This window comes from Musa acuminata, chromosome BXJ3-7, assembly GCF_036884655.1.
Source record: "Musa acuminata AAA Group cultivar baxijiao chromosome BXJ3-7, Cavendish_Baxijiao_AAA, whole genome shotgun sequence".
NCBI lineage: Eukaryota > Viridiplantae > Streptophyta > Magnoliopsida > Zingiberales > Musaceae > Musa > Musa acuminata.
Window position 1 is genome coordinate 6943105 of NC_088355.1, and position 17785 is coordinate 6960889.

Sequence of the window (17785 nt, forward strand, 5' to 3'; positions counted from 1 at the left end):
CGTTGCGTGTCAACCTAAATGCAGAGCGTCGATACTTGCATTATCGTCTCACCTTTTATCATCACTCTTCCTCATCCATAATAGTCACCCGTGACCCAATAGCGTAACTAAGACATTGATATTACTTTTTTGCCTATTGTTTTCGTATTTTATTGATAAAACCAATGACGTTAGAGTAAATAGAACTAGATATTTTATTTTTATAATTATATAAAATTTTTAATTATAAAGATGAAGATACTAAAAAAATCTAACTATATAAAATAATATAAATATGTAATTAACCCAAAGTGGCTCAAGTTTTGTATGGTGGCGAAGAAAACACGACACCAACTGGCTCATGTCATATATTGGATAGGTCTTCAGATGGCTGTATGAAGCAGTGATGAGTCTCTTACGATAGGGCAAAGGCAGCGGAGTAGATTCGCAAGCAGGTCATTTGAATGGCCCACAACAGTTGCATGTTCTATGGGCTAACTCTCTCTCTCTCTCTCTCTCTCTCTCTCTCAGAGGTTGCATCCACTACTGACAACACTTGGTTTCTGAAGAAGCCCTCGGTGATTGGCTGATCTCCCTAAACTCTTTATAGGTCAAATCAGAATAAAGCCATCTTCTCGGACGTGTTGGCTTCAAACATACGGAGAGGCGTCTCTTTCGCAGCTGCGGTTCTCATCTCGAGGGCTCGTCACGCTCCACCACCTTCTTTGCGAGATCAAAGCTAATCTACCTCAGCTCAAGTCATCATCCACGATCAAGTAGCATAAACCATGCAGACTGCCTTTGCACAGCACATACCGCCCGTGTACTGAAAAAGAGGTCGCCTCGCCAAAGTTATATGAGGTCTCCCCGCTGCATAAACGCCAACTACGATTCCGCTGCTCTGAGGCGATAGCACGAAAAGCTTTGGAAGAGCAGGAATACCGACTGAAACACCATCATCAAAACGAGGACGGGAATTGACCTTGGAAATAATCTCTATACGTCTGCTTCTTGGATATGATCTCGATACAGTCTCTTCATCTTCCTTGAGCCCAACCAGAATTGAATTAGGTTGACCTCCCCTGCCCTACGTCGACGACTTGGACATATTTCGAGGCTGATTTCTCTGTTCCTCTTGCCTGTTGAGGTACTTCCAACTCCTGTCTTGCTATTGGATGCGTCTGCATACAACACGAACCAAATTTTCTTTTAAGAATTCAACCCGCAAAACAGTATATATGCTGCACCAAATCAACATTCTCTTCTACAGTTTGTCTAAATGAATACATTTGGGTATTATGCCATTTCTCTCAACCGTCCTATATATCACCCCAACTAAACATACATTTCAAAAGCACTTTACACCAAAATCTGCACTGGCATAGGATGAATGCCATCCCATCAAGCGCCAGCCAACCTCCAAACCCGAATGAGAGCCTTCTGCCGTCCAGATGAGAGGCAATTCAGGGGGGATCCCATTTTATGATATTGAAATTTCATATGGATCTTGAGGTAACATGGATCTCGACTCAATTCATTAATGAGCTAGTGGACCAAAGTCGCTATTCTAGCTCCATCATGCATTCTTGTGAATTCCTTGTCACAAATCATGAGAACCCTGAATCATCAAAGCTATGCGCTTATTTGCACTATCAGAACGAAGGCAATCACCTTTATACCCTAACTGCACATGGAACTGGATTATTACCATCAACCGGAACACCAAAAACATCCAACAATGGCAGCGGTCAATGAAATGACTTCATTACCTCACTGCTATCAGAGTTGAACCACCGCAGCAAAACTCCAAGATGAACCACTGCAGGGATCAGCTTGAACAACAATGGAGTGGTCACCTGAAAAATATGTGAAGTTGCTTGAAGCCAAAAATAAAAGAAGAAGAAAACATGAGATTTTTAGCATGGCATGTGTAACAAGGACGCTTTAGGACACCCATCTCAAGCAAAGAATAATTGTCAATTTAAAGGTCAGGTGAAAGATATGAAGGGAGAAGCCCTATACTCAAGTAATATGTCATTAGCAGTAGCTAACAGGCAGTTGTTCTATTTAATTACCACATTCCAAAGGATAAACTTCTTAAGAACTACATACCAAGCTAAGTGCAGTCGTCCCCAAAAGTAAGAGATACAGTTTACCCTGTCAAAAGCAAAAAAACAATCTTATGGTCACATGACTTGGTAAAAGAAGTCACATGATTACAAGGACTCAATTACCAGTTAAAAAGATTCATGGTTAAAATATTGATATCTGCATATTGAAAAGACAACCATATGAGAACCTAAAGTGTATATATGCATGAACAACTCAACCAGCTATTGTCAACATGGAGCAGCATTATGACCTGCTCATCAACCTGCATTCCTGAATTTATGTTTTAACTAATAACACCTTACAGCTGCACCAGACATAGTGGTCCTCTGCAAAAGCTATATATATATATATAGATAGATAGATAGATACACACACACACACACATATATGAAGAATGAAGTTTTGATGTATATCAAATGAGCATCATGTCGGCTATTACATATTTAGTTGACCAAAGAAACCAAAATTGTGTTTGGATGAATAGTTCAATAATGAAAACATTCAAGCCTGTATCTAATTGAATTTAGTAATTTAATCATTATGAATCAACACAAAAGAAACTAGAAATTATATTACCTCAACTAGATGAAGATTTGAAGCACGACTTAAAAGAACGAATGCAAATTCTCCAATCTGAGCCAGAGACATGCCAACCTACATAAGAAGGCATTAGAGAAGGCTTATAAAATGAAAAAAGGAACTAAACATACAAGTATGAGGGAGTTAGAATCTTACAAGAAGTGATGTCTTATTATTGTAGCCAAATCCTTTTACAACAATGGTAACCACTACTGTTTTAACAATGATTACCAGGATTACAGCTGCAAACAAGATATCTACATGATTCCAAAGGAAGTGGACATGAATTAGCATCCCAATGCTAGCAAGGAAAAGAGCTGCAAAGAAGTTGCGGATAGGTTCAATCTGCAGAAAGAAACAAACCTGAAATAAGAGAATATACATTGAATAAATAAAAGAAAAATGATAATCAACAAACTTGATGAGTATAAGAGCACATTACTATATTCAAACTACCATAAAAGGAAAGTGATGATAAAATTTCATAACTCCCATAAAATGAAGCATAAATATTAGATTTTTTTCTTGATCTTCTAATAATAATTAATGAACTTTTCACCAGTCAACACCAGTAGTGTGCTGGCACATGCACAATACAACATTTAGTTTCTTTCATAACCAAGTGCATTTTGACCAGAGATAAAGTGATGGAAAGTAGCAAAAGATTTAACTTGTAAGTATAATCCATGAACTAGAAATCACCTTTGTCTCCACAGAATTAATTGATTTGGATCTGCAGTTCCAATGACCTCAGTATGTATGTTAGTGTTGATTGTTTAGTGCAACTGAACTGAATTAAAATGGGTCAAGGGATATTTAATGTGTTTGGCATCGTTAAACAACTGTCAGGTTCAGTACATTCACCCATTGAAGATGAGAGGTATTTCAACATTTCAAGTACTAGGACAACAACATGCCATAATTTCCCAACTATGAGGTCTACATGGATCATTTCCAGTTTTGGGGCTCTATCTATTACCAGTCAAACTAAAAGCAACGGAATCTCCTTTATTATTTTAATAAGTTATCTTAGTTCCTCATCTAACTCTTCCCACACCACTGATCTTCTAGTCAATTAACCTTGTTTAAGTGGGCCATTCATTAAAAATGGGTTAGGTAAGTTCCTATTTACCAAATATATGATGAAGTTGACTTTTGCTCCTGCAAAATGAAAAGGGCTTCTTTCAGTGAAGTAGTACACTTTTGCACTTCGACACGTGGTTCGTGGAAACAAGAGTATCTACCACACTCATTGAAGCCGCACAGGTGGCAAAATTAAAACCAAAAGCTTAATCCAATCAAATGAATTAAAAAAATCAGTCAAAAGTAAAGAGTAAAACCATCAACTTCTTCAGATGACAAAAGGCTGAAAGAGAAGCATAATCAGTGTCATAACTTTCTGTTTTATGTGAAACAAGTCAACAACAGTAATAAAAATGTCCTTACTTGCTCAAGGGTATGTTGTGAAAGATCTGTGGTTGATATCATTACTCCAGCAGCAAATGAACCCAATTCAAGACTCAGGCCCAACTTGTCACTACACTGAGATAATTACCAAAACAATCAATAAGAAATGCATCCATACAGCAGCATTTGAAATAGTTTGTAGTAAAATTGAAGGCATCTGACAAGTTCATAACATCATTAGGCACAAACTTCTAGAGCTATGAAGTTAAACTAATGAGTTGCCACAAAAATACATTGATCCTTTAGAAATAACTAACATAGATATCTCAGTCCTAGAATTGGTGGGATGGAGCAACAAGTCCTTAATCACAAAATTCACTAACCTACTAAAAGATATAGATCTGAGGCAGAGAGAAACCTTCAGGATATTTACATTTTACAGTTTACACCCAACTAAAAACAGATATGGCAACTTTAGGACACTCAAATATTGGTTCCATGCCAAAATACTGATCATTTGTTGTGGCTTTTAAACCTGAAGAAAACTCCAATTCCTTTTTTGATTGTTCCTAGTTCAGCCACATAATCTGCTCAATTACAATAGCTACCAACATGTGAATAGAAAAACTGTTAGGGATTTAAGATGACTTCAAGAAAATTAAATGACTATTCAAGGCACCAATCAATTGGATTTTTTTTAAACTACACTGTGAACACGTAATTCTGTTCCCAACAATAACAAAAAAAAATGGATATGTTCACTTAACCAAGGAACACAGTTTCCACTTTCCATAATGAATAAATGAATTCCAAGAGGATGCAAAAAAAATTGGATATGTTCACTTAACCAAGGAACACAGTTTCCATTTTCCATAATGTATAAATGAATTTCAAGAGGATGCAACAGAACTTGGACGTGATGAACATTTAAGTTCATGTTTCAGAAGACTCAGAGTAGAAGGCAGGGGCAAATAAACACAGAGATGATAGTTATAGAAGAAAAAACATAATTGCAAGAACGAAATATAAGACAGCTTTTGACAGAATTGGAGAGTATCCATGAAGTAAACAAGGCAAAGGCAACACAGATGCACAAACTTAATTTGTTTTCATGCTTGAATTTACAATATCAGAAAATGAGGAAAAAACATAAGTTTAGTATCAGATTGTCGTACTTGAGTGCAGGATATTGGAAATCTAGAAAACAAGCTTGCATAAGATTACCCAAGTAAATCCCAAATACAATGTCCTTATTGATACTCTTGTTGTCATTTCCAACTTTGCCTCAAAGAAAGATGAGAAAAGATCCATCTTTTGGCCCCAGAAGCTAGGGTCTAGAACCCGAAATGTCAAACCAATGCTTTCATGTTTCAGAGAGAAAGTGCAAGGAAAGGTTCCACTATGCTAACTTACCTAACTTGCAAATGATTTAGAAACAGGTACTTAAGTAGTCAGATGATACCAAATTTTGTCTGAACCAGATGATAACAATTTCGTACCGTACCGGAGTTTCAACGTTCGCTCGCTACGGTACGAAACTGCATACCGAGCAGTATACCGTTCGGTATATCGCTTGGTATATATATATATATATATATATATATAAGGCAATGTCGCATCGCCTTGGCAACGTCACCTTTTCCTTCTCCCACGTGGGGCGACGTCGCCTTTTCCTTCTCCCACGCGGGGCGACGTCACCAAAGCGATGCGACGTCGCCTTGTTTATATATATATATATATATATATATATAGACGACGTCGCGTCGCCTCGGTGACATCGTCGAAAAAGGCCAAAAATATTTATATATATATTTATAAATATATAAATATATATATATATATATATATATATTTATTTTTTATTTTTTTTTTGTTCCGTCCAGTAACGGGCGGTCCGTGTACCGGTAAGCTGACAGACCTGTACATACCGCCGGTACCGAGTGGTATTATTCGAAATTACATATCTTGATCTGAACCCTCCACTGACCCTGATGCTAACTGTAATTAATGTGCCACTAAAAATATTTGCCTTAAGAAAATAGTCCGCAAGATATTAATTGATCGAGTTCTCATCTGGGTGTGACTGATATCTTACAGCAAATCTTATTTAAGCATGAAATAGTTTAAATGCAAAAGGCAGTTATCAGATATCATTTACCACAACAGAGACAAAGAAATTAGCACTAACATACAGAGAAAATGTAAGGAAAAAGCTAAACAACTGAAAGTAATTGGAGACGAACCCAAGCAACTAGTAAACAGAATGCCACCGATGCCAATTGATAGAGTTCATTGGTCTGCACAAAGAACATGCAAGTCAGTGAACATTATGCACACACCCCATGTATTAGAAGACTTTGAGCATGAAAAATGGAGAAAAGTTTATAATAAATAGTCTGATTTTGAGCATGATAAATGGAGAAAGGCTTATATAAATAGTATTTTAGTTGGAAGATACCTGAGATGAAAGACTAATCATCAGCCTGAGAAACCAAGGCACACATGTACGGGATAATATAGAAAGTATTGCCAAAAATGTGCATAGCACAACCAACCTGGTAGCAGTTTCAACGAACGCAGTCAACTCCCATTTCCATTTGAGCAATTTAATAAGAAGCATAAAATGACAGAGCAACAAAAAGAATTCATAATCTTGACATAATTTTATTCAATAAGACTAAAATAATTAGACAATTTACTAAGAACTCAAATTATTGAGGAACTACTACAACCTGCATACAGTGTGTTATATGACACAATTTAACAGTGGATCACAGAATGATATGCCCCAAGTGATTAGTAAGTTACAATACACAAAACAACCGAAAAGTGTAACACCAACTATACGAAACAATTGCTTTCTTGTAAATTCAGCATCCAGAAAAGTGCACTGCTTCCAGATAACAACAAAGCAGCAACTGAAAGGAAAGCAATTTAGCAACAAAACAACATGTGGAAAGAGGTGTTACTTACGACTTAGTAACTGATACAAGCCCCTGAAATATACCAGATGTGCCACCCAAAACTGGAAGTAGTGCAAACAACAAGCCAACAGCACAATCCTAGCATAAAATTGAAACTTAAACATAAATTCAGGATCTTAAAAAGATGAGTATATCTGCAGCTGCAAGTTTCCCTGGCTTCTACCGATATCCAGTCAATGCAAAGAGCACCACTGGTAAAAATATTATGAGAAATTTTTGTTTCACAACTTAATCCACAGCACCTGGAGTATGAGGGTCCCAACAGTAACTTGACCATGAAGGGCATTAACACTGTTTCTTTCCATCAGAAACTTCAAAACCTGCATGAATTGGTTGCATTATTAGAAAAATGTTCCACTTCTGGCAGGTTCATTCTGTTTTTGTTTTTCAAGCTATTTATAACAAATAAGAGCATTTTATTCCATGTTTTTCTAGAAACTAAATGGTCATGGAAATAGTGATGGAAAAAAGGAGAAGAAACAATCAACCACTCAAGAAGTGAGGAACAGAAGCTAAGTAAGGCTGCCAGTACTTTCTGCCTCTAAAATTTCTTGGAGCAAATATTTTCTGCTTCAAGAAATTTCAGACGGAAAATAACTACTCACAGAAAAAAAAGTCAAAAGCATCACTTCTGATACCTTATCTTTAAAGATATAAAACAGGAAAGAAAATAATAAATTGGTCATGTTAGCATGAGAGCAGGATCTTTCTACTCTACCACCTTCAGCCAGTGGCACATGGCACCAGAATACATATTCAAATTGTCTTTCATCTCTGCAAAATAGAAGTTTCTAGCTGATAAGACAAATTGTATTTCATCTTTGGGAAAGAAAGCCTAAGATATGAAAAGAATGAGAAACTGCAGTCACTTGAAGTAACAGCTAAAGTACATAGTTTAAGAGGAATCTCTCCTTCATCATTTTCATTTTATACATGTATTAACTATCCCTGAAGCAACTTATAAATTATAATAATTCACTATTATAGAAATTGATATGGAACTCCAGTCTCAAACAAATGCCATTTTTTTATGCATTACATTACAAAAATACATATGCAGCTAACATAGAGAAATGCATTTCCAAGCAAAGATATACTCCATTTATTGCACTTGGAGTAAACTCACCACAGCAGTTGATGACATAGACAAGAAGGCACCAACAAATATTCCTTCTGAAGTTTTGCCTCCACATAACTGCATAACAGTGCAGCATATGGTTTGGTGTCAATTGATGATGCATAAAGCTTGATGAACACAAACTTCAGTGCAAAAGAGTATTATTATATCCCAGTAACAATCGGTAAATAGCAAAATAGCAACAAAAATATAGTTAAACAAGAAACTAACAATTTTTCCACAATGAGAAGAACAAACAATAACATGAGCCACTAATCATACTCAAATCTTATCAAAAAAAAAAAAAGTCACTTTGAAAGTCATTAAAAAAACAATAGACATTTCAAGTTAAAGATCCAAACTATGCAAAGTCCTTTAAAATACTTACACTAATCTGCATAAATAAAGATGCTCAAAGAAATGGTGACCCAAAAGATTTGCCTTAAAACTCTTATGGAAACAGTTCAAAATATTTTTTGATAGGCAGCTGAATATGATTTATGATTAATCATAGACATTTTTGTCAATCAATTCACCACACACAGAAGTGTTGTCAGAATCTTATTACTGAATAACTTGAATTTCATAATCCACATAAAAATGGCCTTAAACAAACCCAATCCTGTATTTAAATCAGTTTTATATATGATAACAAGGCGATATCAAAATATCTGATTATGCTATTTAGCTTTTACGAATAGATGGGAACAAGAGAAGGCACTACAAATGTCTAAAGGAAGCACTGTTACTATGATGAACACAAGTTCTACACAGCCAGCCTTCCTTAGATAAGATAACCATATAAACAGCGTTTTCAAAAGGCACTTGGGCACTTACCTAGGCGATCGGGTGAGGCGAGGCGAGGCCCGAGCACCTCGCGAAACCCCCAGGCGCAGCGCTTCAATGAAGTGCTACTCGGGCGCTCGCCTGAGCCAGGTGCCAGGCACCTCGAGCGAGCACCCAAGCCAACTTTGGTCAAGTTCAAAATTTGATTCGATTGGACTTACAAATTGGTTCAATCGAACCAACTAACATAGTTATCCTAACACCGTCCAACCCTCTCCCTCGCATGACCCAGCAAAAGAAAACAAAGGTGAAAGAAACCCTACATCTATTGCCTTTATTCGCTCTGCCAGCCGTTGTCGGCAACCTCGTCCAATCTTGTTTGCCGCTACAGCTCAACTGTTGTCGTTGCAACTCATCTGTCACTGCAGCTCCTCCGCCACTGTGGCTCGTCTAAACCCTAAACCTTTTCTGCCGCTATAGCTCTGTCTGCTGCTGTAGTAGCTCTGTCCGCCGCTAATGGCAACCTCTTCCATTGCCTTCGTTTGTCGCTTTCGCATGCTTCGTCCGACGCTGAAGCTCCGTCCACTGTTGTCAACAACATCGTCTGCTACCTTCGTTCGCCACCCTCTGCTTCCCCCACCTTCCTATTAATTAAATTGCTTCATCCATTCCCCTACCTTCCTATTATATCTACAACACCATGGGCAATATGCACTTTGATTTATACATGAAACTCCCTTAGCTTTTACTTGATGATGTCTTAGAGCAACAAAACATTCCTGGTTAACAAGATGCTTTTGGAGCAGTTTAATTCTAACATAGGTCTTGATAAACATGTTTAGCATATTTCTATTTAGTTATATATTATTTTAATTATAATATTTAGGAGCATCTTGTTTCGCTCGGGTGGACGCCTAGGCAAGCGCCTCGAGAGTTTTGGGACCTTGGCACAGTTTGACGCCTAACGTTTTTTAAACCACTGCATGTAAAAGAATGTCCTAAATACCACCATATGGTGAAAACTAAAGATGAAATTTACTAGTGGTTGGCAAGAGGAGCAGATACAGATGCTAGCAGCCAATATTTTACCAAGCAGATCAAGGATCCTGAAACAGTCACTATTCCCATGCTTAGATCAAGAATTTGAAGGAGCCATTTGGACCAACAATCTCTCCTGTGTCAGCCAGTTGCAACATAAGAAATGCCTTTCATAGCCCAACATATTGATTGAAATGGTAATAAAAAATGAAGCATTGTAATAGGTTGTTGCAGTTTGTAAAGGTATCCATCAAAACATCACTGCCATGAACAAGAACCACAAGAATGACACCAATCAAATGACAGCATATATGTATCTCAATGCATTGTGCCAACTGAACAAGAACATTATACATTTCCAAAGTGCAAGACAGAAAAATTCACAAGGTGCAGCATAGGCAAAATTAATAATGCATTGTATGATACTAAAAAGGATATTGCCAAATACAACTGCTATTAGAAGGAAGATTGAAACATACCGACGCAATTATCCCACACAAACACATAAATAGAGCAATTTGAAGAAAGCCTCCAACAATAGCCACAGCCCGAACAACCCGAAGCTGTAAATGCAATGCAACGGCAACTAGAATCAAGATGTAGCATATGAGTTGTGCAAATCTTCCACAGCAAGATAGCAGAACACAGAAAATCTTTGACAAGATTACCTTAGTTATAGAGAATTCCAGACCCAAGGCGAAAAGAAGGAAAATCACGCCAAACTGAGCTACTGTTTCAACCTACAAATAAAAGTTCCATCGTAGTGCAGTAAGCAAGTAGCATATAAAACAAAGTTAATACTAATGAATATTCTAATGATAATTCAATAAATAGTATAAGGAAAAATATAACTTTGTATAATAACTACTATTATTGACTAAAACAAGTTTTTCCACATAACCAGGTCAAAACTTTTCTTAGGTCCTTTTAAGCAACAATTGTTGGCTTTTCATAGTAACCAAACAACACAGTCAAAATTTTGCATTTCATATATACATAAAAGTGAACAGTTAGAGTTGCTCATGTTGACAATGGGTAAACAAGAGAATTATATTTTTAGAAACAAGATATAAACGTGAATAACCAAAGTTACATTACTCCCACAAAGAAAAAGTAACTGTCGACAAAGCAAAGGCACCTTACTTGCACCATTTCACTGATGAAACGAAAACCTCCAGGTCCAATTATTGATCCCGCAAGCAAGTAACCAGTAATTACCTGAAATACTCATAAATCAACAAATATATTCCTGTGTAGAGGACAACGGTGACATGCGGTAGAGAAAAATGCAACTACAACCCACAATAAAAGAACATGAGGCACAGGGCGAAACCTCATTAGTTTATCAAAATCAATGAGTAAATTATAGAAATAAGAACATCGATTTTTTATTACTCACTGGCTGTCCTGCACAGGCAAATGCAATTCCACCACATGTTGCAGAGACAATGACGACCACAAGATCAGAAATCAACCTGCAGAAACAATGTTCTAGTATGTCACACAAACAAGTCATGGTATTAAAACTTCAACATTACCTCATAGTCTCATAATGTTCACCTCAGGTCTAACTGTAGCACAGGATATTTTGACTTGGGATTGGATATGATGAAAACGTTATCCTGTTATACAAAATTTATCATGCATTGAATACCTTCACTGAGAAAGTAACTGTCAAAATAAACATAAGCACATTGGTAATAGAGAATTATTCTTTTATCAATATGTATCCAAAGAAATTCCTAACATGTAGGATTGAGGGTTTTCTGCAAACTTGTACCACCTTGCGATCTATTAAGGTGGGAATGTCCTCCGCTCGGTTCTCATTATCCAGATTAAAAACATCTTGAAACTGAAATGACCTGGAAAGAAGAATAAAATGGATTAAAAGAGTCGGCTAAAAAAGTCATGCTTAACATCTTTCTGACTGACTAAATATGGGAAAATAAAGACAAAACTATTTCAAAAGAAACATATATGTATAAGTAAAAAATATTTAACAAGAAAATCACATACTTCTCTTCTTTAGTTTCATTCTTCTTTGTTGTAACTCTAGCTACAGTCTCCAGAACTGCCTGGTAAAGAAAAGCAGAAGAAAAAACTCGAGATATGTAATGATCCACTTCGCATTCTCAAAGAGCTTACTCAAAGGAAAAGATATCCAACCCAATTATGATAATTAACAATCCAAGACATCAGAACTTCACCATGTATACTAAAGTAAATTCAGCACCAAGCAGTAATATAAGAAATAATGTGAACCTATAAACTAAACAAAAAACATTCACCAAAAATATAGGCCTGCTTCCAACAATTTGCAGCTAGATAGGTGGCAACATCAGAGTTAGTGCTGCAATCACCGACGCAAGCAATTGAATAGAAACAGCACCAATCAGTACCATGAAAGAGATGGAAAGTATCTATGAGCCATTAAATAGTACAGTTTGCATCAGTGACAGTAAGAAATATTCAAGTATGTATAAATCAAAGACTAAATAATCTTGTCGACATGGTTTCTTGTCATCATTCTTCTATTTTCTTTTTAAATCAATGATTCCCATGCATCTTGTTAAACTTTAACAGAAAAAACATTGAATCAAAAACTGACGGCAACTTAAATTCTTTTGTATTTTCCAAATACCTTATGCACTAGACTGGTACCAGGCAGTCAGAGAACAAATTATATACTGTATAATCTACATGCTCATAGATACAACATATACAGCAGTTTATCATCTTAGATTAAGCACTTAACAACATAAAAATTACATCTGTATATGCACATAACTCTGAAAACAATAAATTCGCATGTGATAATGTAGCTTAGCATCTCCAGATTTGTTGCCATCCAAATGTGGCTTCCCAACTGCGATAGCCACAGGCATAAATCCTTAAAAGCTGTTAACCATGATCTAGATCATGTAGGCATAATTTAAAAGATGCTATCCTACACAACTACCAACATGAACATCGGATTCTTACTACATAATCTAGTGGATTCCAAAGAATCCTCTCTCAACCAACCATAAAATGCTAGTCTCCACAACCTAGTGTAACAAATAAGATGGAACAAATTATATACTGTATAATCTATATGCTCATAGATACAACATATACAGCAGTTTATCATCTTAGATTATGCACTTAACAACATAAAAATTACATCTGTATATGCACATAAGTCTGAAAACAATAAATTCGCATGTGATAATGTAGCTTAGCATCTCCAGATTTGTTGCCATCCAAATGTGGCTTCCCAACTGCGATAGCCACAGGCATAAATCCTTAAAAGCTGTTAACCATGATCTAGATCATGTAGGCATAATTTAAAAGATGCTATCCTACACAACTACCAACATGAACATCGGATTCTTACTACATAATCTAGTGGATTCCAAAGAATCATCTCTCAACCAACCATAAAATGCTAGTCTCCACAACCTAGTGTAACAAATAAGATGGAAAAATTCATCCCGCAACAACAACAAAGAATGAACCACTAACTACCCATCAATACAAGTAGACCATGTAAAGATGTTCATTGAGCCATCTCCGGAAGGAATTTCAATCAATAAAGGCATCAAGAAACAGACATATTGTTTGTAACTGAAGGAAAACGAAAACCTTGTTGCTTACATGTGTGAAAAGAGAACCATCGAATGTTACACAAACATTACCTGTTTCTCGGCAACACTGTTGTTGAAGCCACCAGGATCAGTTTCTGCAGAACAAGTGAAATGATTAAATTGATCAAATCCAGTTGTACATCTAACGGAATAGGCATGTAGAAGAATTTAATGGTGAAAATTTGAAGGATCAGAAAATTCACTTTATGAACCCTTAAAAACTTGAAAGATCGTTGAGTAAAGAACAATACATTAACTGAATTACCACAAACGGGGCCCGAGATCCTCAAATGTGACCAACATTCCCCAGAGCCACAATCAAATTTTACCTTAATTACTCAAGATCTCACAAACTAACTAATATATGAACTTGTTAAGCAGCCCTTAGAATCAGCAATATAATTCCCAGTCTCCATTTCTCCACAAGAACTCCAAATTCCATTGTATAATTTCAGCATCCAAGAAAGCCAAAGACGCAACAAGTTTTGCAACTTAATTTGAGCAAAGAAATAGATACCCTAATTGATAGAGCAGAAGGTTGAAATGTTTTCGTGGTAATACACCCACTTTACTCAAGAATTCAGTACGAAATCAAGAACCGAGATCGGTAACCACCAATTCACGAACCCTAACAAATTCTCCTCTCCGATCACATTTCCACGCATCAAGAAACCCACCCTCCCAACAAAGAGCAAAAGAGACGAGGAGCTCAGATCTGCACGAACCTCCGCCATTCTGCTCGTTCTCAGGGAACTCCTTCTCGAGCGCGCGGTCGATCATGTCGGCGAAGCTACCCTCCTTGTTGCCCTCTCCCTTGAGCGCCTCGGTCGCGTTGGCCGCATCGGAGTCCCCGGCCCCAGCCAAGCAGGCGAGTCCGAAGAAGACAGCGACGAACAGGAACGAAAAGACGAGAGACCCAGCGGCGTCGCGAGGCCGCGGGGGCGGCTGGCGGCGACGGAGGTGCAGGCTCTCCATCGAGTTCGGAGGTGGCGGATCAGCTTTAACCGGAATGCCGAGAGAGGGAGAGACGGCGAGGTCGGTTAACCACCCCACCTCCCCCGTCTTCCTTTCTTCTTCCTACTCTTTTTTGGCTCTTCGCTCGGATCAAAGGGAAAACCTATCGGTTTATTTCTTGTTACTGTGATTTGGTTGCAACACCGGAAACCGGAGATGATGATGAGGAGTCGGGTGAGCTGACGAGGCTGGCTTGTGATGATCGATTTGTGACCGTCTGATGAGAGATCTCAGCTGACACTTCAAAAATCGGAAAACTTTTATTTCGATTTTCTTATTAAACATGTTATTCCGGGCACCCTTCCCAGCACGACATTTAAAGGTGCCAATCACAGCTCTGCACACGAATCAAAGCATGAAGGGGTTATTGGGCCGCCCGGGCTAATAAATAAATAAATAATAATTGTGATCATATGGTGCCTGTGGGCTTCGCTCACAGTCCAAATGTTTCTCATTTTCCACTTTTCATACCTGAAAATGGACAAAATATTATAAATAAAGTATATAACATTAAACAATATCAATATATTCATTCTTTTGGCAATTTCCATAAGTTTTATCACTTTTTGAGAACTCAAAAGACCCATATCTCTGTTCTATAGTATTATTATAATTTAGAATGATACTTTTCTTGCACAGCCATTTCAAAGTTTTTCATTTTTTTTTTAATATATTTTAAGCTTTATATTTTTGTTTCATAATTGTGTTGCATATGTCTACTTATTTGATCTATATATCTCTACATCCATCCTCAGGAAGTTCATTACACACTTGTTCCAGTTTCATCCCCCCAAGAAGCAACAGCCTCTCATTCTTCTGGTGCTGCAGACCTATCTCACGATTCATATGTTCTAAGAAAATGAATGGGGCATTTATTGTTTATTTCTTACTATAGATGTAGCTACAGAAATATATGAAGTGAAGAATCACACTTCAGACTCTAAAAAAGAACATTATAATCGATAGGAGTATATCAGCTAACTGCTGTTGACTCAAGAATGCTACATCCATGAACACTTCATATCATGTTCATGGCCTCTGGATGTGGTTGAAACCCTCCTCGATCGAAGAGTTGGCAGCTGCATACACATCCAAGAGCTCGGATTTTGAATCTTGGCACTGTCCCTGTGACTTGAAACCATGCTAACCTTTCGAATCCAACTTCTCTACCTGTATAAGAGCAGATCCTTCTTGCGGAGATTTAGAACTCCCCATGTCATCAGGCGATTGGTCTCCATCAGCAAGCTGAGCCTTACCTTGATCCTTGGAACTCAGTTGTCATCTCTAGAGATCGGAGGTATTGGCTACTTACTACCACAGTTCAGCTCGACTTCATGCATAGCTCCCCGTCTTCTGAACATCTATTCTTCAGAAGCAAGAGTTCCTTTCAGCCCACATAAGATAATTGGATCTCTCGGTTCATGAAATTTCATATGATAAAAAGTTACCACACTTGAATGAACATAAAGGATCTGATCTGAATGTTCCTAAAAGGACTCTTCTTCTTCTTCTTCGTCGATATACTTGTTATTATACTGGCTTAACATAATGAGGTTAAGAATCAATTCTTATTTCAATTTGCATCAGCAATATGCTCACATATGCATTTTCAAGATACTTATCTTGGATACGCTGGAACAAGAATAATATATAGAGCAGCATGGAACACTCCATCTCGACCAGACATGATGTCCTAGAGAACCAGAAAAAGGAACTCCACTTGGCCGAGAACTGGGCAATATTATACGAAGGGAAGAGTTCATCGGAATCACCAACTCATGATAAGAAGGAACCCACTGTTCCATAACCTCAACCATCCACTTGTCTCACCACGTGCACTCAAAAAGATCTCTTCTGGCTAGATTTTTGCAGGCAGTTCCAACCCCATCTGCTCTTGGATTCTCCACCCACGACAACTCTTTTTCGCCTCTTCTCTCTTCGGCTGCATGGTTTTCAACCACGTCGACGCCGACATCCGACATGTCAGTCTCATGTCATGTGCTTCCCCAGTCTCCGAGAGGATAAGATCTCCACCTTCTCCTACCTAGCGGCACTCACGCCGCCTCACAACCGGTGACTCGGTCTCTCTCTCTCCCTCTCCCTCTCTCTAGCCATCAGAGAAGATAGCTTGGTTGTATTGTAATAAACATGTGATCTCCATCAACCTGGTACACGGGTATCAGTCTCAAGAAACAAGACGCAAGCCTTGACATTCTTTTTGCAGTGTCTTTACCAGAGCTTGCATGATGTTTATTGTTTCTCTAAGTACGAATCACCTTTTCTTGTCCCGGAATTCTTGTATTAGTTTAAGACATGTAGCCTTGGTTCTTATCCGAATGACTCTTTCATGGCTTAGCTCCGACAGGCTGTGTGGGACATGCGTGTACCCACAGAGATGTATACCTAGACCTAATCCTTTGGTGTTGCGGACTCAATTGGCATCTCGATACACAGCCCACATTCTTCTCGGTCTGGCCTTAGATTCTTGAAATCTTGTCCTCCAAGTGATTGAAAGAAAAAGAGTTGGAAGTAAGACCTGGAGCAGGAGGACCTACAACAATTGCAGGTTTGGATCCCAAACAAGTTGATGATTCTAATCTCAAGTTTACGGATCGAGACGCGAAGACCTAACTATCGCATATTACTCTGATGTTGTAGACATCAGAACTCTCAGGCCCAGATGTTTGCATCTCCTTTCACTGGTTACAATTTTGGATAACTTGATCCAAATGGCATCCCGAAAAAAGGACACAATAAAAAGAAATTGTAGCAAGTATTTAGTGAATTCGAGTTGACAGCTCCAATCAGCAAAAGGCTAATACTGTTGAATCATCATATAGTTGACCTATGTGGCCTACATGTACATACAATTAAGTCCAGACAACCTAATCTCCTCATTTGTTTATTGGTTCCATGCAACTATGCAATATTAACAGCGTGGGGCACTTAATGAGATCGATAAACCTCTGTGCGCTTCGAGTTGATTCGATGTAGTTGACTCTCGCATACAATAAAGAGATCGGAGTTGCTGGATATGAATGAATGCATCGAGCTTATTTCATGTTACTTCCAAGTTTATAGGCCTAAAAAGATCATTACCATTCTCTTGCTGCTCTGATAAGCTAGTATATCCAAGATCAAAA

General features: G+C 37.8%; 1 protein-coding gene and 1 long non-coding RNA gene across 6 annotated transcripts; both read right to left on the bottom strand.

The window, feature by feature from the left end:
* Window positions 1-400: 400 nt before the first annotated feature.
* LOC103991236 (K(+) efflux antiporter 4) lies at window positions 401-14761 on the bottom strand. 5 transcript variants are annotated; one of them, XR_010498182.1, is made up of 21 exons: window positions 14354-14761; window positions 13680-13723; window positions 12019-12077; window positions 11786-11864; window positions 11563-11624; window positions 11402-11477; window positions 11146-11220; window positions 10671-10742; window positions 10482-10565; window positions 8188-8256; window positions 7304-7381; window positions 7051-7139; window positions 6536-6632; window positions 6321-6374; window positions 4117-4212; window positions 2827-3033; window positions 2668-2745; window positions 2092-2136; window positions 1749-1835; window positions 962-1160; window positions 401-880 (listed from the first exon to the last, which is right to left on the bottom strand). XR_010498182.1 is itself a non-coding variant. In XM_018829205.2 (20 exons), exons 1-20 carry the CDS (start codon window positions 14601-14603, stop codon window positions 1047-1049), a joined length of 1797 nt encoding a protein of 598 aa, XP_018684750.2. In that variant the 5' UTR covers window positions 14604-14761; the 3' UTR covers window positions 401-1046. The 5 variants fall into 5 exon arrangements, 4 of the variants coding, with proteins under 4 accessions (XP_018684750.2, XP_065016045.1, XP_009408885.1 ...); XM_018829205.2 differs by having other exon boundaries at window positions 401-1160; window positions 2827-3015; XM_065159973.1 differs by having other exon boundaries at window positions 401-1160.
* A 743-nt stretch (window positions 14762-15504) lies between these two features.
* Window positions 15505-16365, bottom strand: LOC135642774 (uncharacterized). The gene is made up of 2 exons (XR_010498063.1): window positions 16096-16365; window positions 15505-16008 (listed from the first exon to the last, which is right to left on the bottom strand). It is a non-coding gene; the product is annotated as an uncharacterized LOC135642774 (long non-coding RNA).
* Between the last annotated feature and the right edge of the window lie 1420 nt (window positions 16366-17785).

Bases quoted from the DNA above. Each gene is read 5' to 3' on its own strand.
- LOC103991236 (XM_065159971.1), bottom strand. From the start codon at position 14,603: ATGGAGAGCCTGCACCTCCGTCGCCGCCAGCCGCCCCCGCGGCCTCGC. The intron at 8,257-10,481 runs GTATGTTTCAAT...ACTGTTATGCAG, and splicing joins TGTGTGGGATAATTGCGTCG to TTATGTGGAGGCAAAACTTC. The intron at 1,836-2,091 runs GTATGTAGTTCT...CATATTTTTCAG, and splicing joins GGACGACTGCACTTAGCTTG to GTGACCACTCCATTGTTGTT.